The sequence below is a fragment of the Macaca thibetana genome, chromosome 14 (genome assembly GCF_024542745.1).
Source record: "Macaca thibetana thibetana isolate TM-01 chromosome 14, ASM2454274v1, whole genome shotgun sequence".
NCBI classification, from domain to species: domain Eukaryota; kingdom Metazoa; phylum Chordata; class Mammalia; order Primates; family Cercopithecidae; genus Macaca; species Macaca thibetana.
Window position 1 is genome coordinate 8,282,815 of NC_065591.1, and position 19,922 is coordinate 8,302,736.

At 49.5% G+C, this 19,922-nt stretch overlaps 2 protein-coding genes and 1 pseudogene across 6 annotated transcripts in view; 1 reads left to right on the forward strand and 2 right to left on the reverse strand.

Annotated features, from left to right (window-relative positions):
• EFEMP2 (EGF containing fibulin extracellular matrix protein 2) overlaps nucleotides 1-19,922 on the forward strand; it is a 363,083-nt gene that overhangs the window by 148,937 nt on the left and 194,224 nt on the right. The gene's annotated exons all lie outside the window — the stretch shown is intronic.
• On the reverse strand, nucleotides 1,185-18,110 carry SF3B2 (splicing factor 3b subunit 2). Of its 5 annotated transcripts, none has more exons than XM_050756604.1 (22): nucleotides 17,842-18,110; nucleotides 17,640-17,686; nucleotides 17,255-17,332; nucleotides 14,968-15,207; nucleotides 14,697-14,744; nucleotides 13,353-13,470; nucleotides 12,946-13,052; nucleotides 12,499-12,595; nucleotides 12,241-12,332; nucleotides 11,604-11,819; nucleotides 11,310-11,447; nucleotides 11,053-11,133; nucleotides 10,639-10,866; nucleotides 9,933-10,082; nucleotides 8,564-8,653; nucleotides 8,344-8,451; nucleotides 7,218-7,325; nucleotides 6,785-6,927; nucleotides 6,598-6,699; nucleotides 2,034-2,133; nucleotides 1,742-1,927; nucleotides 1,185-1,403 (listed from the first exon to the last, which is right to left on the reverse strand). In XM_050756604.1, the coding sequence occupies exons 1-22, from the start codon at nucleotides 17,969-17,971 to the stop codon at nucleotides 1,332-1,334; spliced, it is 2,679 nt and encodes an 892-aa protein (XP_050612561.1). In that variant the 5' UTR covers nucleotides 17,972-18,110; the 3' UTR covers nucleotides 1,185-1,331. The 5 variants fall into 5 exon arrangements, with proteins under 5 accessions (XP_050612561.1, XP_050612559.1, XP_050612558.1 ...); XM_050756602.1 differs by having other exon boundaries at nucleotides 12,946-13,055; XM_050756601.1 differs by having other exon boundaries at nucleotides 14,697-14,747.
• On the reverse strand, nucleotides 17,133-17,215 carry LOC126936748 (uncharacterized; annotated as a pseudogene).

Below are 19,922 nucleotides of genomic sequence, written 5' to 3' on the forward strand. Positions count from 1 at the left end.
TCGCCTCTCCGCCCCCGGCCCGCCGCGGCCCCGCCAGCGGAAACCCGGCTTTTCCGGGACTCAGTCCCGGCAGGGAGGGGGCTGCCGCGGGAGCGCGCCTCGGCCCCTCGAGTCTTCGGAGCCAATGCCGAAACCGCCGCCAGCGGTGGGGGTCTCCCCGGGGAAGCCCGCTCTCCGCCTACCGACCTAGCCCTGCCCTGCGGGCGGCAAACGGTGAGGTCGGCGGACACGCGGAGCCCGCTGCCACCGCGAGTGCCTGTGATCCGGGAAGTTCCCGCCCCAAGGGCAAGCGGGAGCTCAGGGACCTGGAGTCCAGAAGATTCTTCGCACGAGTGAATCTCAAGCTACCCCGGGGCCCATCTGGAGCCAACCTTCCTCTTCTTTCCCTACAGTTCCCCTACCCCCCAAATCCTTTAGAGTGCCAGTGCTTTGTTGCTTACCAAATTTCTAAAATTCCATTCCTCCTAAGGCCTAGCTCAGCTGCCACGTCCTATCTGGATCACCCCCCCTCCACCCCAAAACCATCTTGAACCCTCCAGCAAGTGAGCGCCTCCACTGGTGCACTTAAACACCAGTAGTACAACAGCAGCACGACTCCCCTCCCCACAGGCTGGCAAATGCCCATGGGAGCCAGTGATCCAGCCTGCTCTAGTCTGTCAGAAAGGCTGCTCAGGACCAGGGGTAAGAACCTGGAGAAAGCAGGTCCCCCCATCCCACACACAAACCCCAAATCCCAGCGACTAGTGTTGCTTGAAGCCAAGGGCTCGCATGGACTCAGGACAATTTAGCTTTTGAGCTAAGTGCTCACACAGGTAAGGACTTGGACTTCTGGTCACAAGGTCAATTGGGAAGGCCTGCCCTGGCCTACTTCCCAAGCCCACTGTTACTTCCTCCACCACGCTAGGGCGCTAAGCTGGCTATTTTTACTCCCCAAGGACAAAGTAGTAAGGTCAAACCAGACCTAGAGGTACTTCCCCCAAGCCTTCCTACAAAGCAGGGCAGTGGTGAAACAGATTTCAGCCCGGGGTTGGCGTCACCACCAGTCAACTGCGCCATCTGATCCCAGTTCATGTTCGTGGTTACTGGGGCAGCCCAGTGATTGTAGAAAGAGGCTATTTTAGTCCTTTTGCAAGAAGGGGCTAAAAGGAGATGAGGGAGGATCAGGAGTGTTACATATTCATCTCTTTCCTTGGGAAACAGCTTTATTTACAAAACAGGTCTAAAATAAGAACATGAAATGACAAGTCCTTGGGAACTGCGGGAGAGATGGCTCTTTTGTGAAGCCCAGGCATCCAGACAGAGGGCCAAAAAAAGGGCCAGCATGAGGGGACCTAAAACTTGAACTCTTTGTATTTCTTGCTGCCCCCACGGCTGTCCTGGGGCTGAGCTTTCCGTTTCTTTTGCTGTATAGGGAGAAAGAGACACAGGTTATAACAGGTTGAACCACCCCCAGACCCCCAAAACAAGGGTGGGCAGCCTGACATAGACATAGAAGTCTGTGGGAAAGGTGCTGAATCTGGATTCTCTTCGAGCTCCCTCTCAGACTTGGCTGAGTTCCTCCCCCTCATCGTCCTTAAAGAGGGCAGCCCACTGGAGGATTTCTAAGACTTCCAAATCTAAGCGCACAGGGCAGCAAGCAGAGGCCACCCTCACTCTCACCACTAGAGGGCACCACACCACTGAAAACGGCAGGCCAGGGTCCCTGGCTCTCACCCAGCCCAGCGCCCCTGGAAGCGCCTACCTTCTGTTTGGCAGCATGCTCAGCCACCATGTCGCTGAAGTCCTCCTTCTCTACTTGAGCCTGCTGCTCCCGCACATGCTCCTCATACTTCTGGGTCATGGCCATAGGATCAAGCTCCAACTCCTCAGGCGCCAGCGCCACTTCCACACCTTGCAGTTCAGGAGCTGGGCCCTTCCGGCTCATAACCTGGAAAGGAGATCAGGGCCTTGTCACCTCCAAAGAGAGTCAGAGAAGCCCTAGCTTCTGCCGCCCTTCTCAGCCTCCAAAAGCAGTGTGTCCTCCAAGTACTCACCGTGGACATATCATAAATGTGGGTTGATCCCATCATGGCTCCCCCAACAGTGGCTGTTCTCTTCTCTGGCAACACGGTGAAGAGCTGAGGTGTCTCACTTCTGTGAAGGACAATGGGATCAGGCCCAAAAAGGAAGGGACAAAAGGGTCTCCAGAAGCAGAAACAAAAGATACAGGTGGCACCTCCACTCAGCGCCTTGGAGAGCTTCTGAGCTCCCCAAGGATGCAGCCTCTGCAGTTCATGGAAGCCCATGACAGAAAATAATTGGGCAGGGGGAAGGGGAGGGTGGCACAGTGCTGACTCCAGGGAACACAGATGGAGCTAAGGGGCCCCCTAAACCAAGTTAGGGGATCACAGACCAGGACTCCCACATGTACAGAAGGGTCAAAAGGTCAGAGAGGCTCAAAGTTTCCAAGAGAACTTTGGTACAGAGAAGCTAGCAAGAGAGAGCAGGCGACAACAGTTCCCACCCGAAGAATGTCATGCCTTGAGTTCTCATGTACGTAATTCACACTTCAGGCCTTCCGACGCAAGAGCCATCCACAGCCAGTTTCACCACTAATTTCAAGGATTACACTAGGAATAAGAGCACCTCTACCACTATTACCCCAGACTGTGTCCATCATCTCCACCTCTCCCACTGGAAGAGGTGACAATCTATTCTCCACACAAGAGCCAGAGAAAATGGCTTAAAATGGATGGCAGGTCCTGTCAGACCTTTGCTCAAAACCCTCTGAGGCTTCTGATCATTATCTGAATAAAATCTAAACTCCTTACCATGACCTAAAGGGTTCATAGCCTGATCCCTTACCCAAGCCCTCCTCACTATACTCTGTCCACAGTACCCTTCTTTATTTTTCTTCCTTGAATATGCAAAGCTTGAGACTTCTGCTTCCTGACAAGGAGCAACAGGAACCAGATACACCCTCCTGCCTGAAACAACCAAAAAATGGGCAAAATATATGAAACAGTGGTTTTCAAGACACTAGACATGGGGCAACAAAGCACAGTGATTCCTGCAAGATAGGAAACAAATGCAATGAGCCCTTCAACTGCCCCAGCATACTGCACCAAGAGTTTGCAGGCCACAGAACAGAGGGAAGACGCATGGAGAGCCCTGAGGACTCCATGAGTTGGGAGGATGAAGCTGAAAGTCCAGGGAGATCAAGGCAGCTAGAGTTCACAGGATAGAGTACTGAAGAAAAGAGCTGAGAGAGAACTCAAGAGACCTAGAGAAGGTCCTCAAGTATGCAGGGGAGTACTAAGCAGCACATGCCTACCAAGGACAGGGAAAGAAGCACCCGAAAGGATTCGTAACAGCACCTGCTGCTCACTCAGAACTGGGAATAGTGCAACTCCCACTAGCCAGACGGAAAAACCTCCTGATTCACAGGGCGGTGGGTAGAGTCCACAGGCACTTGTGCCTCACAGTGGGGAGGACTGCTTCAGTCCTGCCTCAAGAACCCCAAAAACAAGACCTGAAAGGATCAAACTAGCTCCATATAACTATATTCCTGAATGAGCTGAAGAAAATCTACAGGAATACAAAAATATCATGGACCCAACAAGGTAAATTTCACAAAGCCTAGCATTCAGTAAAAAATTACCAGGCACTGGACAGGTCTGGTGGCTCACACCTGTAATCCCAGCACTTTGGGAAGCTGAGGCAGGAGGACTGCTTGAGCTCAGAAGTTCAAGACCAGCCTGGGCAACACAGTGAGAACCTCTCTCAAAAGAAAAAAGGAAAAGAAAAAAAAATTACCAGGCATGCAAAAGAGTAGGAAAATACAATCCATATGAGGAAAATGAATCCACTAATGGCAATCAACCCAGAAATGGCACAAATGTTAGAGTTAGCAGACAATACATTAAAATGTTGTTATAGCCAGGTGTGGTGGCTCATGCCTATAATCCCAGCACTTTGGGAGGCTGAGACAGGCGGATCACCTGAGGAGTTCAAGAACAGCTCGGTCAACATGGTGAAACCCTGTCTCTACTAAAAATACAAAAAAAGTAGCTGGGTGTGGTGGCACACACCTGTAGTCCCAGCTACTTGGGAGGCTGCGGCACAAGAATCGCTTGAACCTGGGCAGCAGAGGTTGCCGTAAGCCGAGATTATGCCACTGCACTCCAGGCTAGGCAACAGGGTAAGACTCCATCATAAAATAAAATAAGATAAAATAAAAATAAAATATTGTTATAACTGCATTCCACATGTTCAAAAAGTTAAGAGAGAAAGAATAGATTTAAAAGACCTGAAATCAAACTTCTAGAAAGGAGAATTATATTGTATGGGATTACTGTTAGACCAGAAATTACAGAAGAAAATAATAGTAAACTTGAACACATAGCAATAGAAATTTTCTAAAGTGAAATACAAAGAGAGAAGAATTTCTTTAAAAATGAAAAGCATCGGCCGGGCGCAGTGGCTCAAGCCTGTAATCCCAGCACTTTGGGAGGCCGAGACGGGCGGATCACGAGGTCAGGAGATAAGAGACCATCCTGGCTAACACGGTGAAACCCCGTCTCTACTAAAAATTACAAAAAACTAGCTGGGCGAGGTGGCGGGCGCCTGTAGTCCCAGCTACTCGGGAGGCTGAGGCAGGAGAATGGCGTGAACCCGGGAGGCAGAGCTTGCAGTGAGCCGAGATCCGGCCACTGCACTCCAGCCTGGGCAACAGAGCAAGACTCCGTCTCAAAAAAAAAAAAAAAAATGAAAAGCATCAGTGAGCAGTGGGACAACTTAACAGAGGAATAAGGTGAGAGGAAAGAGAAGGGAACAGAGAAAATATTTGGAGAAATCATGACCAAAATTTCCCCCAAATTAATAAAAACTAAAAACCCAGATCTAAGATGCTTTAAAAACCCCAAGCAAAGGAACACTCGGAAACTACACCCAGGCACATTGCAGTCAAATTGTTAGAACTAGCGATAAAATCTTAAAAACAGCCAAATAAAAATGACACATTATGTACACAGGAACAAACGTAAGAATGACAGCAGCTTTCTCACCAGAAACAATGCAAGAAAGAAGACAGACACTGGAGCAACATCTTAAAAGTACTGAAAGAAGGTTGATGTGGTGGCTAACGCCTATAATCCCAACACTCTGGGAGGCCAAGGCAGGTGGATCACTTGAAGCCAGGAGCTCGAGACCAGCCTGGGCAACATGGCAAAACCCCATCCCTACAAAAATATAAAAATTAGCTGGATGTGGTGGCATGCACACGTAATCCCAGCTACTCAGGAGGCTGAAGCAGAATCGCTTGAACCCAGGAGGTGGAGGTTGCAGTGAGCCAAGATCACACCACTGCACTCCAGCCTGGGTGACATAGCAAGACTCCATTTCAAAAAAGAAAAAAAAAAAGTATTGAAAGAAAAAAAATTGTCAACCTAGAATCCTATACCTGGCAAAGATCTTTCAAAAATGAAGGCCAAATAAAGAATTTTTAAGACTACCCAAGCTGAACGAATTCAAAACCAGCAGACCCACAATATAAGAAATGTTTGTTTTGTAGAAATGGGGTCTCACTATGTTGCCCAGGCTGGTCTCAAAATTCCTGGACTCTAGCAATCTACCACCTCAGCCTTCTCCCAAAGTGCTGAGATGACAGGCGTAAGCCACCATGACCCCTAAAGAAACATTAAAGGAAGCCCTTCAGGCAGAGGAAAAATGATATCAGATAGAAACCTGTATCTACACAAAGAAATGAAAGAAACAAAAATGGTAACTACATGGCTTCATGCATGATTCTTATTTAAACCTCCCTAAAAGAAAACTGACCATTTAAACAAAAATAATAACTATACAGTACAGGATTTATAACATGTAAATACATGATAACACAGTGCAAAGTTGGGCGGAGAGCGAAGTACACTATCGCGGCTCTTAATGCCATCTGGAAGCAGTGTGACATCAAGAGAAGCTAGATCCTGATATAGACATGATCTACGATAAACCCCAGAGCACCCACTAAAATAACAAAGCAAAAACTTAACAGCTAATTAACCAACACTGGAGATAAAATGGAATCATAGAAATTGTTCAAGTAATCCAAAAGAAGGTATAAAAACAGGAAAAAGGGAACAAAGAGCAGAATGGATAAAGAGAAGGTCATTTCATGATAAAGGGGTCAATTCATGAAGACCTAACAACACCACACATTCAAGTACCTAAAAATGGAGCTTCAAAATACTAGCGCATCCCTGTCTCAGGGCCTTTGCACTTGCTTGCACTTACTGTTACTTCTGATCCAGATGATCCTGTGGCTGGCGCTTTTCCATTCCGGTCTCAGTTCAAGCACCACCTCCCCAATGAGGCCTTCCCAAAGGCCTCCCTGCCACCCCATCCCATTACCCAGTTTCCTCTGCTTGAGCATCCTTATCTACATCTGAAAGTATCTTGTTCTCTGATTACCAGTTTACCTCAACTGCTGACTCCTCCCTGCCTGGAGTATCGCCTGGCAGAGTTGGTTCAATAATTTTTTAAAAAGGGATGGGGGAGAAAGGAACAACAGTCAGCCAGTCAGCCAACGGGAAGTGAAGCCCTGTCTGGCACCCTCACCCATCCATCGCCTCCTCGATCTTCTTCTTCCTCAGCTCAATGAGTTCAGGGGTCTCCATTCCAGCAGGCACTGATGAGAAGCCTCCAGGAGTGATGAGGCCACTGTGAAGAGAGGAACAAGCTCTGGAGTAAAGAGAAGGCCCCCAAAGATAAGCCATTTCCAAGAGGCACTCTCTGCTTCCCCCACCTGTCTGCAGGGGTAATAAAGCCTGTCTCATCTGGTTTGTCTTCATCACTTTCTTCCTCTTCCTCTTCTTCTGAGGATTCTTCATCAGATGGTTCCAGTTCCCCCCAAGGGGTCCGATCAATCTCTTCCTCCTCAGTCTTGGTCTGAAAGAAATCACTTAATCAGTCAACAAATGTTTTCTAAGTACCTGTTATGTACCAGGCTGTTTTAAGCTGAAGGGGTGTTAAGAGTCAACACACAGACAATAATCCCTACCTACCTAGAGCTCAAATTCCAGTGAGGGGCTTGCGTTAACATCTCAGGAAAATGTTTGCCCTTTTCCAGGCTCTGCTGTGTCAGAACACGCAACTCCCTGATAATGAAGCTATAAACCAACAATCTCTAACCTTCATGATGTTAAGTAAAACCAAGATCGCCAGTACATAGCCCATACCTGAAATTCAGCAGCATTGGTTCCAAACACATCCCCATAGAGCGGTTTCCCAGTCTCATCCACCGGGGGTTTGCCCCAGCCACCAGCATGGTACCCAAAGGAACAGCTCTGCAAGACAGTGAGCACAATCAGTTCACTCCTTAGCTGCAAAAGAAATTCTGAAGCCCTAGAGAAAAGGCACACTCAAAAGTACAGAGCTGACACTTGGGAACTCTGGAAATTATGACTGCAGAATAAAATTAAATGTTATGAAGCATTAGAAACCAAAATTAATAAACAACTAAAATCTGGAGGCAACAGGATAAGGAGACAGGAGGCAGAAAGTATGCTAATAACCTCTTCTGTCATGGCAGAGTCTCTGCTGTCTGAAACCAAAATACGTACGTTGAAAACATGACTTCAATTTCTTACTGAGTTTTCCTAACTTTGGAAGGCTAGCTTGTTCAGAATCTATTTATCTTAAGGGGCGGAAGTTTCTATCTAAAGTTTAACAATACTACTTTTTTACTTTAATGACTCTTATCTGTCAATTTTTTTAATGATTACTTTAAAATAAGAATAAATTTGAAGACATTCTTGAGATAAAATTATTTCTGATAGATTGAAGTGAAACTAAAAAAAAAAAATTATTTCTTTTCTTTTTTTTTTTTTAAAGTAGAGATGCGGTTTCACTATGTTGCCCAGGCTAGTCTTAAACTCCTGGCCCCAAGGGATCCTCCCACCTCAGCCTCCCAAAGTGCTGGGATTACAGGTGTTGAGACACCACATCTGGCTAAGATAAAATTATTTCTCTCTGGCCATTCTTATATTCAGAGACATATCTGGAAACACATTCACCAAATAGTGAATTTGGCTATTTCTGAGTGGTAAAATTGTGACTTGCTTTCATCTTTGTACTTGTCGATTCTGACTGAATATTTTATGATGAGCATGTCAGTTTTTTAAAAAACAAAAACCATTACTTGTTTTTTCCACACATACCCATGGTATATGACAAATATTATGTGTCAATAAAAATTTTTTTAAATAAAGAAACACATGGTGGAGTTAGAGAAGGAAAACAAAAAAATCACCTTCCAGTTCAAAAGCAGAAACAGCCAAGAATGAATGAAAGGACAATGCTCACCTCAGGGATGGGCGAGTTCAGCCCAGGGATTTTCAGGTTGGGATACGATGGGGGTGGTCCGTATCGCTGCATGGCAATCAGCCACGGGGGAGGGACCTTGTGGGCATTCTGCAGGAAAAAGAGAACAGGATACCATCTGCCAAACCATATCCCTGTCACTGCCTTCCGCTCCAATCCCCACCCACTTCGCTGCTTCCCCAGACAGCTAACTGACACTCACTGGTCCTACTGGCATCCCCAAGGAAATCCTTAGCTCATCAGACAGATCTCCTGGCTTCTTCTCCTTCAGTCGTGTCTCGAACTCCTTCCCCTGAGGGAAAAACAGAGCATGCTACATTGCAGACCCAGACACTCAGTGGGAGCACAATGGCAAGAGGACGTGAAAACAAAGGCGAGAAGACCTAACCCACATCAGATATAAAATCCCAGTGAGGGCTACCTGGCTCCCACTCTGATTCTCATCACTTCTTTCCCTGGCCAAAGTCGGGGAAGGAATAAAAACCAGGCCAGACTCCCAGTGCTGTCAATAACCCACTATGAGAAGACAGCCAACGTTAGGACCTGCCTTCTCATCTGTAAAACGAGGGTACTCGACAGGATGATCTGCAAAATTCTTCCACCTCATAAATTCCATGACATCAAGGGGACTACGATTTCAAGGATCAGGAAAAAAAAATACCAACTTCTCTACCACCCCCAATATTAAAAGTTTCCTAAAAGCAACTGTCCCTTGGCCCCTCCATCCCTAAACCACCCACCACCATTATCACTTCTAAGACAGGATAAGAAGAGTCTATCAGGGAAAGAAGCCACCAGATCTGCATCTCTCCTCCAAATAGGACCTCAATTTAAATTCCATCTCATCCAAGGGTAGTCAATGGGCAATTCTAAGGCTGAGGAACTATTGTAATTGCTTCAGAAGCCCTCCTGGGCCAGGTGCGGTGGTTCATGCCTGTAAACCCAGCACTTTGGGAGGCTGAGGCGGGTGGATCACTTGAGCTCAGGAGTTTGAGACTAGCCTGGGCAACATAGCAAAACCCTGTCTCTACCAAAAATACAAAAAATTAGCTGGGTGTGGTGTGTCTGTGGTCCCAGCTACTCGGGGGGCTGAGATGGGAGGACTGCTTGAGCCCAGGAGGCAGAGGCTACAGTGAAGCAAGATCATACCACTGCACTCCAGCCTGGGTAACGGGTGAGACCTCATATTTAAAAAAAAAAAAAAAAAAAAAAAAAAAAAAAAGGCCAAGCGCGGTGGCTCACGCCTATAATCCCAGCACTTTGGGAGGCCGAGACGGGCAGATCACGAGGTCAGGAGATCGAGACCACCCTGGCTAACATGGTGAAACCCCGTCTCGACTAAAAATACAAAAATTAGCCAGGCGAGGTGGTGGGCGCCTGTAGTCCCAGCTACTCGGGAGGCTGAGGCAGGAGAATGGCGTGAACCCAGGAGGCAGAGCTTGCAGTGAGTGGAGATCGCGCCAGTGCACTCCAGCCTGGGCGACAGAGCGAGACTCCGTCTCAAAAAAAAAAAGCCCTAGACAGTCTCAACCCCAAGGCCCGGCCTGACCTCTCCCAGCCCCCTCCCAAACCTCATAGTACAGGTCCCCATGGATGGTGAGCTTTGGCTTGGTCTGCCACTTGAAGAAGGCATCATGCAGTTTCTGGTAGTCGATGTCAATTTTGCCCATCTTAGGCCGAACTTTCTCTCGCATTTTTGACTTCATGGTCTTCTGTTCTTCCTGTAGAGAATGGCAGAAGACAAGCCTTAACAAGTACTCACCAAATTCATGTAGAGAATCCAGCTCCCAACTCCAAAAGAGATCAAGGGAAGCCTCAATTATCTCACCCCGAAAGTCACCAAAATCCTTCCTGCTCAAACCCTTCAAAATTACATAATCCATGCTGAACAAAACAGACTACACAATATCAGCCTCAGCTGTGTATATCAATAACTAGTTTTTAAACCATCTCATCAAGAGATGAATCTCATCATTTCTCTGGAAGGCAGAGACATCCCCGTGTTCTTTTGTACCTCCTGAGTTCAGAGCATTTAACTAAAAGCTTTAAAATTAAGAAGTTACACAACCACCATGAATCCCTAGCCACAAAGTGCATCTAAGAAAGGAGTCACCAGGTGAGCTGGCAACGTGAAGGCAGAGGGGAAGAAGAGCAGAGAAGGAAAACAAAAGGATAATTAGACAAGTAACAAGTAGGTGGTAGGTGGGTTTCAACCCATATTCCCATTTTGAAGCACACTGCTGTGAAGGATGGGGACACCCGAGGGCAGGCTCTCACCTTCTCCTGCAGGGCCTCTCGCATCTCCTGGATGCCTGTGCGTTTGATGAAGTCTGGCAGCTCGAAGGGGGGCTTCTCAATACCCCGTTTGCCCTGCAGGTACTTGCGCTTAAAACACCAGTGGCGTGGCACAGGCACGGAGTTCCGAGTGGCCTTGAGGTGAACCAAGAGCTTAGGGTCCTGCGCTGTCACATCGTGCATCTCCACAACATCGGGCCGTGCCACCAGCTGGAAAACACATAGTAATGCATGTTCTTGAGAGCCCCGACTTCTCAGTTCTGAAGCTCTTCTTCCTCAAAGGACCTAAACCCAAATCACTCACACCTCCTTCAAAGAACTCCTTTTCACCTCCCTGGCTCCCCAGGTGGTCTCCCAGCTGGGATCCAGGGCCTGCAGAATACTCTCAGGGCTTACCTGCTTGAGTTCAGCCACAGTGAAGCGGTTCATTCGGCGCAACTTCTTCTTGGACAGCTTGGGGGCTTCTGGCTTCTTTTCCTAGAACAGAACAATCACCTCTTTTGAGCAGGACTCAGATGTGAATGAAACTGCCCAACCCACCCCAAACTTAAGCCCCCAAAGCTCTGCAAGTGTTCACCATGGTCCCTCTCTGGATGCATCTCAGTCACCTGTGCCCAGAGTCCCTGCTTCCCACCAGGAGGGTTGGGCCTGACCTGCTCATCATCACTGCTGTCGTCATCACTGTCCTTGTGCTCCTCTTCAAATCCCTTCTTCTTGGGGGCTGCAGAGTTCTCCAATTTGTCAAGTTTCTCTGGCTCCTTCTCCTTCTCCTTCTTCACATCATCAGTGAGCTGAGGAGGCAGACAAGGTGAAACCCCTGCCCTCTGAGCCCCTTCCCAGTTCCTAAAGCCAGCACTAAAAACATGCCTGTTCACTGCTGCCTCGCACCCACCTCTGAGCCCCTTCCCTGTTTGGCACTGCCCCTTCCGAGCACGCTCTCCTTGTACCTTAAAAGCCTCAAAGATCCTCTTAAAGAAGATAAAGTTGGGCTCGTAAATTTCAGGTTCTTCAGTCACATACTCAATCTCAACATCAGCTGCTGGGGAGTCAGAGCCACGGGATCGGGTTGAGTCTTTCTCCCGGTCCCCAGAGCTCTCAGAGGACACCCCTCGCACCCGCTGGGGCTTTTTCTTCTTCTTTCGGTTCCTGCGCTTACGGTTTTTCTGTCAGGAGGAGGAAAACCAGCTGGGTCAGGGAATCCAAGTACTGTGCCAGCACCCCAACCCCTAAACTCCTCCCCCGGTCTCCCCCACAGCTCAACGGTCAGGCTTTTCGGAGGCCATCTCATGAAGTGGCTGCGAAGGGGCCTTGGAGGCAGACTCCAAAGTTCTGCCACTCACAAGCTGTGTGCCTTTGGGTAAATTACTGTGCGTCTCAGAACCTCAGCTTTTTCAGCTGTAAAATGTAGGCATGCATAGTACTTGAAACTCAAAAGCAATTAAATGAAAAATATCTGTAAGATGCTGAGGGTGGAAATTGGCACAAAACAGAAGCTATTACTTACTGAACACTTATAAACTGTGTTATTTCCGTACCCAAGTCCCATCTCCTGCCTTTCCTTCCAGACTCAGCTCCAGCCCCTACCTCCTTTTTAGATACGGACACTGTGTCCTCCTCAGTCTCTGACGCTGACTGGCCCAGGGATGAGCGAGCATCTGTTTCCATTTCCTCTTCCTCTGTAAGGAAGAAGGTGGTAACGAGTCTTCATGGTGCCAATGCGCCCTGCACTCATTCACAGTAACCTGCCTTTACCAAGAGGCAAGGGAAAGGGACAGAGGGACGAGGACTCAGCTCAGCCTCTCCAGGTTCTGTGGCTACAGCCTCAGGACGCCTGGCACTCACCCTGCTGAGAGTTCATCTCTTCCTGGCGGCTCTCCTTCAGCTGCAGGATCTTCTCCAAAGCCTGTGGGATCTTGGGGCCCACAGAGGGGTCATCCATCTGCCAGAGACAACCGGTCAGAGAAGGCGAATCACAGTGCCCTTTTCCCACCAGCTTCTACCTCTTGGACTAGAAAGGCTGCTGCCCAGGTGATGTAAGCAGCAGAGAGTGGGCAACACCAACTGGGCTCAGTGAGGTTCAGTGTTCCTCAGAGGGACCCCAAGACTCTGCCTCAGTAATGTCTCCCCAATCCCTCTGCTGTACCCTTAGTTTAAATAAGTACGGCTCCCCACTACCCCCAGGAATTTAAGTCCCCCCATCTTCTCACAGAACCCTTCTCTAAAAATCCAAAAATAGTCCCCTCCTAAACTACCACTCTCTTATACCTAGGAGGAAATCGTTAGTCTCACCTCTCTGTTCTCATCTCCAGGGGGCGGTGGGGGACCACGAGGCCGGGGAACAGGGGCTCCCATGGGCAAAACTGTAGGAGTGGGGCCCACTGGGCCCACTGGAGCAGCTACTGAGAGACGGGAAAAAGAAATCCAATGTCAGAAGAGACAAAACACTCACATACAAAATTCCCTCCCTTGCTAAAAGGGCGATGGTGAACCTGCGGGGAGGGGGGCGTTTGGCGGGGCTTTCGGGGTGCTGATCATGGTCCAGGTGCTGGTTGTACAGGTGTGTTCAGTGTGTAAAAAACCATTAAACTGTATGTTTATTATATATGCTCTTTTTAAATGTGATAGATACTTTAAAAGTCTTTTTAAAAATGTCTAAATCACTTTTCTTGCTCTTCCCCTCCATCCCAGGGTCTCACCTCGAGGACCCAGAGGAGTGCGCACACCAATCTGGCCCATGTCTTGTGGTGGCCGAGGGACTGGGGTGCCCATCTTGGCAATCTCCTGCTGTCGTTCCTGCTCCAATAACACAGCTGCCTACAGGAGGGAAGTAGGAGTAGACACTGCCTGAAAACTAGTTTGGCAGGCAGCCCCTGGCAAATGCATTCTTTCAGCGGGTAATGGGCCCAAGGAGAACAATCACAAACCCCTTGGGTGCTGACATCCCCTCCACCCCCACACTTCCAGGCTACTAATCCAAATGGAGGAGCCCTCTCATCACAACGGAAAATCCCTAGAAATAACACCAAGGAAAACCCCAGGAAACTTCTGGTTCCAAGCAGGGAATTTCATATTGAGCCAAACAGTGCCTTCTACTTTTCAGAGAGTTTTCTTCCCCAAAAGATACATTAGAAACTTTTGAGCTCTTTTCTTATATCTACCCCTCAAGATCCAGCACAATCTGGGCAAAGACAGTACTTTATCCACAGGTTGAGACTTGTGGTTTTTTTTTTTTTTTTTTTTTTTGAGACAAGGTCTGGCTCTGTTGCCTAGGCTGGAGTACAGTGGCATGATCTCAGCTCACTGCAACCTCTGCCTCCCCAGCTCAAGCCATCCTCCCACCTCAGCCTTCCAAGTAGCTAGGACTACAGGCATGCGCCACCACACCTGGCTAATTTTTGTACTTCTGATAGAGACAGGGTTTCATCATGTTGGCCAGGCTGGTCTCGAACTCCTGAGCTCAAGCGATCTGCCCACCTCAGCCTCCCAAAGTGCTAGGATTACAGGTGTGAGCCACCACGCCCAGCTCATACTTGTTGCTTTTAATGCTCAGTTTTTAATACTCCTGAGTAATCCACTGCGTAATGACTAATGCAACGCACCTCTGGGGCCAAATATCTTATATAACATTCCCGGACTTACAGTCCTATTTTGTCTAAATCCAATACAAATAACTCAATTACCCAGAGTCCTATCTAGAATGATGTCATGTAAGGCGAGCAGAAGTCAGCATGCTCTTTTTGAATAGGTCGGAAGGTAAATACTTTAGGCTTTATGGATTACCATATGGACTCTGGTACATATTTTTGTTTGGGTTTTCTTATAATCCTTAAAAAATTTTAAAGTTGTTTTTAGCTCACAGGCCATGCACATACAGGCCACAGGTCATAGTCTGTCAATTCCTGAACTTCAAGAAAAATTGAATGCTTTGGAAGACACTAGTACTTAGTTGGGAACAAAACTTGATTGGTGCATTCGAAGCAATACAAATGACAGCCAATGGATTGGACCATGAGGTCAAAGGTCAGGGGGAGGGGTATTACCCGCTTCTGCTGCTCCAAGAGCTCATGTTCCTTCAGCGAATGATCTCCCTGCTTAAAAAAGAAAACAAGTTCATACCAGCACCAATATCCAACGGGCCAATCTGCCACAACTCTTGCTTCTTGAGATCCTCTTCCAGTCAAGGGCCCATGTTCCAATATTTAGTCCCGACCTTCCCAGAAGCCTTAGTTCTAGGACCCAGCTTTCTCTTAAGGCTCCACTGCCCCTTCAGGGACCTAATGAGGCCCAGGCCAGGGCTTCCCCCTGCCCTACCTGCTTGGCACGTTCCTCCTGCTGCATCAGCAATGCCGCCTGCTGCTGAGCCAACTTCAGCCGCTCCTCCTCTGACAGTGCAACTGGCTCACCCACACGGAGAGGAGGCGGGGGCCCCAAATTTGGTGGGTGGGCCATAGGAAAGCCAAGGCCAAGGCCTGGTGGAGGTGGTGGGGGAGGTGGAGGAGGCTGCAAAGGGGGGAGTCCCAAAGGTGGTGGTGGCATGGGAATTCCAGGGAGCTGTGGAGAAAATATGATCATAAAATTAGGAAACATTTATCTACTCATCTGCACATATCTGGGGGATCTACTTTGAGTCAGGAGCTGGGATTCTAAGTCAAATGACACATAGTTCCTAATTCATAAGAGAGAATGCTCCATAGCCCTATAAAGATATGAGAATGTTAACTTCTGGCACCAACCACAAGAAGCTATCCACTCTCTCCAGAAAGATATCCTGAATACAGACTCTGCATACAATTCCAGGAGACTCAAAGACACCTCTGAGGCCATCTAGGGACTCCTCATTCTACACACAGAGATCAACAGATCCTAGGTCAGAGCCACTGCTTTAGAGAAAAAGAGGCAAATCCTGGATCAGAAGCAACATGGAAATTGAGAGGACTTAAATAAACAGGAACCACTGTACCAGGGCAATGCAAACCCCAATGACTGCTAAATGCAAGGAGTATGAAATCAAATCAGGGAGCTCTCAATGTCTCACAAAAGAACATGGGAACTGTTCCTGGGGCAGGCAAAGAAGAGGGTGATTGCTTCCAGCTGGGTAGGGACAAGTCGGGCTTCCTTGTATTCAAGCTGTATTTTTTTTTTTTTTTTTTTTTTTTTTTTTGAGATAGAGTCTGTCACCCAGGCTGGAACGCAATGGTGCAATCTCAGCTCACTGCAACCTTTGCTTTCCAGGTTCAAGCAATTCTCGTGCTTCAGCCTCCCAAGTAGCTGGGATTACAGGCGCCTGCCACGATGCCCGGCTAATTTTTGTATTTTTAGGAAAGACGAGGTTTCACTATGTTGGCCATGCTGGTCTCGAACTCATGACCTCAAGTGATTGCCCGCCTCGGCCTCCCAAAGTGCTGGGATTACAGGCGTGAGCCACCACGCCCTGCCTCTCTCTTTTTTTTTTTTTTTTTTTGAGACAGTCTTGCTCTATCGCCCAGGCTGGAGTGCAGTGGCCTGATCTCGGCTCACTGGCTCACTGCAACCTCTGCCTCCTGGGTTCAAGAGATTCTCCTGCCTCAGCCTCCCAAGTAGCTGGGATTACAGACATGTGCCACCACGCCCAGCTAATTTTTGTATTTTTAGTAGAGACAGTTTCACCATGTTGGCCAGGCTGGTTTCAAACTCCTGATCACAGGCGATCCACCGGCCTTGGCCTCCCAAAGTGCTGAGATTACAGACATGAGCCACCATCCCCTGCCTCTTTTTTTTCCCCCTATTTTTTTATTTTATTTTATTTTATTGTAAGTTCTGGGGCACACGTGCAGGATGTGCAGGTTTGTTACATTGGTAAATGTGTGCCATGGTGGTTTGCTGCACCTGTCAACCCACTGCCTAGGTATTGATTCTGGCGTGCATTTGCTATTTTTCCTGACAATCTCCCAGCCCCTGCCCCATCACCCCCCAACCTTTTTTTTTTTTTTTTTTTCAGAGAAGTAAAGTCTCATTCTGTCACCCAGGATGGAGTACATGGAGTACAGTGGCACAACCAGAGCTCATTGCAGCCTTGAACCTCAGGGCTCAAGCAATCCTTGAGCCTCAGCTTAAAGAGTAGCTTGGACTTTATAGGCATGTGCTGCCGTGCCCAGCTAATTTTTAAAAATTTTTTGTAGTAACAAGAGTCTCACTGTGTTGCCCAGGCTGGTCTCGAACCCTGGCTTCAAGTGACCCTCCCATCTAAGCATCCCAAAGTGGTGGGATTACGGGCATGTGCCACTGCACCTGGCCACAAGCTGAATCTTGAATGACAGAATTTGGAGAAGCAGACAGTGGAAAAGGAGGCAAGTATCAGCATCAAAGAGAGAACTGAAGAGCTCACAATTCTGTCATGGCAGTACCTCCTTGCCCAGTCAGTCAGTTGCATCTCAAGTACACTGCAAGTGAGAGGAAGGGCTACCCTGAACAGATGGAATCTTTCTATTCCCCACTCAGGTCAGGCGAGATGTGCAAGGGTGTGAGGTCTCACACATGCACGCGAACACCGAATCATCATGCTCATGAACTACAAAAGGATCAGCAGATAGAATCTTAAAAAATGGAAGAACCTCCCTACCTGCGCTGACATGGGAGGTGGAGCGGCTTTGTCCCCATCTTCCCCTCTCAAAACCGGCCGATTCAGCACGATGCCAGTCTGCAAAAGAGAAAGGACTCTAGGTCAGTCCAAAACTAGCTGTTTCACTAATCGACGATCTCTCCCAATTCATTTAACAAAACGTATCCAGTGCCTGTCTGCCAGCGCTCCGGCTGGGCACTGAAGAGGACCAAGATGGATACAAGAAATTACAACTAAGCTGGCAAAGGCAAGAACAAGCCAAAAAGGGCAAGCCTCCGCCTTGCTGTGCCAAGATAAAGAAAGAATGAAGACCGAGCCGTGATGGGGTATATAAGGTCTCCTGGAGAAGCTCGGCCTATCCTGACGTCCCGCCGCCAACACCTACCTGGCGGGTGTAGGTCTGCAGCCGCTCCACCAGCTCCTCGCGATTACCTGCGGGGCAAAGTACACGATCAATGGAGCAGGCAAGCCCGGCCAGGTCAGACCCCAGCTGCCCGCCTCCGCCCCTCGCGCCCGGGTCTCCCGGGTAACCAGGCTCCGCTTCTCCGCAGGCCCGTAAAGGTCCCTCGACTTTCTGTGTTCCTTACCCTGGATCGGAGCTCCGATCTCTGCCAACTTGGCCTGAAGCTCCTGGGCAGCCCAGGCGCCATAGTGGCCTGGAGGTGGCGGCGGCAGCTGCAATTCCGCTTTGGGAGGCTCGGGATGCTCGGTCGCCATCTTGGCCGCAGCAAGGCGCGCGACCAACCCGGAAGCTCGGGCCGGCCTCTGGGCCCACTTTCCGGAACTTCCGGCGGCGCCGTACGCCACGTCCTCTCTGGTTGGGAGGCGACGCGCACGGAGGCCCACCCGCTGCGGTACGCTAGGCGACGGGATTCGCCGCAGACGCCCCTTTCTCCAGTGGCCCCTCGGCCGTCTGGTCGCTAGGCCTCCTGGGAGTTGTAGTGCGCAGGTCTCTGTCTCTGCGGGCCCTGCGCCAGGCTACGGCCCAGAAGGCCGGCGGCGGGCCGGAGGGCGGGGCTGCGGGGAAGGCTGGCCCTGCCCCGAGGGAGTGTTTTCTGCGCCTCACCTGCGGGAGCGCAGGCTGTCAAGCCTTCCGGCCCGGCTCCCCCGTCAGAGCCTCGGACTCTTACGCTCCCAGGGAGTCCCGAGAAACTCATTTCCCCGGCGGCTCCGCGTTGCGGGCGCCAAGCGGGAGGCTGGAGCCAATGCCCGGGATAAAACAGTGTCTGATTGTCTGCCCGCCCACCCCCGGCCCAGGCCCGGATGAATGGGCTGAAAGGGGATCCGAGCCAGGAGAGGAGCGGGCCCGCCCGGGCTGAGCTCCAGCTGCCGACCTGGGGGAAGGGCGACACTAAAGCCCCCTTTTCCACCTTCCAAGCCGGCTCAAATGTCGTCTTCACTAAGCTTTCTCCCGCTTTCCTTTCCTTTCTTAGAGTTCCCATAATACATTCGAATCTCCACCGTTTGATAAGTCTTTCTTGCCCTTTCTTCCTACCTGCATCCCAAAAATGTGAGCAGGGACTTGATCTTTTTCAGTCTCGCATCACCTGCCGTTCAAGAGGCGCCCAATAAATGATTACTGGGAAAAAGGAACAATGTTTCTGGTGACAGTATTTGTGTCTTTTAGTCTCAAAAATAAACTCAGGCCCCTTTTCCCTCAGCCGCACCTGCACTGGGGGCCCACCTTGCCACCCACTCCCCACCCCAACTCCGCGTGGTCTTTGGGGACAGAGGCAGATACTGGCAGGGATTCTTGCCTGCCTAGCATCCACCTCTCGCTGTCCCACACCATCAATTCAATTTCTCTCCCCACCTCTGCCACTAGCTCTGCCCTGTCACTAACAGCCAGGCTCACTGTGTGTGTTTTTATTGAGTACGGGAATGGGGAGACTTCAGTGAAATGGTCTCATTTTCCCCCAAACATCCCCTTCAGATCTTTTCTCCAGCTCCATTTTGCCAACTGCCCCCCGTGGAGAAGAAGCTGGGAACAGGGGAAAAAAGAATGGGGCACCAGGTCTGGGGAAGGTGAGGTTTGGGAGAGACAGGGAAAAGGACTGGGTTGAGAAAGGTTGGCTCACATCCTAGCACTGGGTGGGAAGTCCTCTTCCTCCTACCCAAACCTTGACCTTTCCCCTTTGCATCAATATCACTATGGCAGGCTCCTGCTGCCACTCCCAGAGGGGAAGCCAAACCTGGAAAGGACAGTAAGGAAGACAGAACAATGGTGCCCTTCCCTCCAGCTTGTCAGCCCACTCAGGCAGAACCTTTCTAGCCCAAAGGAAGGCTCTTCTGCTCCCTGTAACTGGAGAGCCCAGAGCAGGTCATCTGAGGCTGAAGGCCTCAAGCGATGTGTAGGTGCTAGGGAAGGGGGTGGGGTCTCTGAGGCAGGATAAACTAAAGGCTGATGGTGGAGCCTCATTTTATGACAGCTCTGGGAAAGAGGCAAGGTATCAAGATCCTCCTCCGACCCCGACATTGTACACAGTGAAGGATTGATGGGCAGAGAAGGTGACATGCCCAAGGGGCCGAACTGGGGCCACCAGCAGTCCTTCTGACTCTCAGAGTCCCAATTTCCTCCTCCTTAACCGTAACAAGGACCCTCATACAATACTACCTATTTCCTATGTGGACCTAGAAGGGCGTATCCAGCCCCTTCCAGTCCCACCTT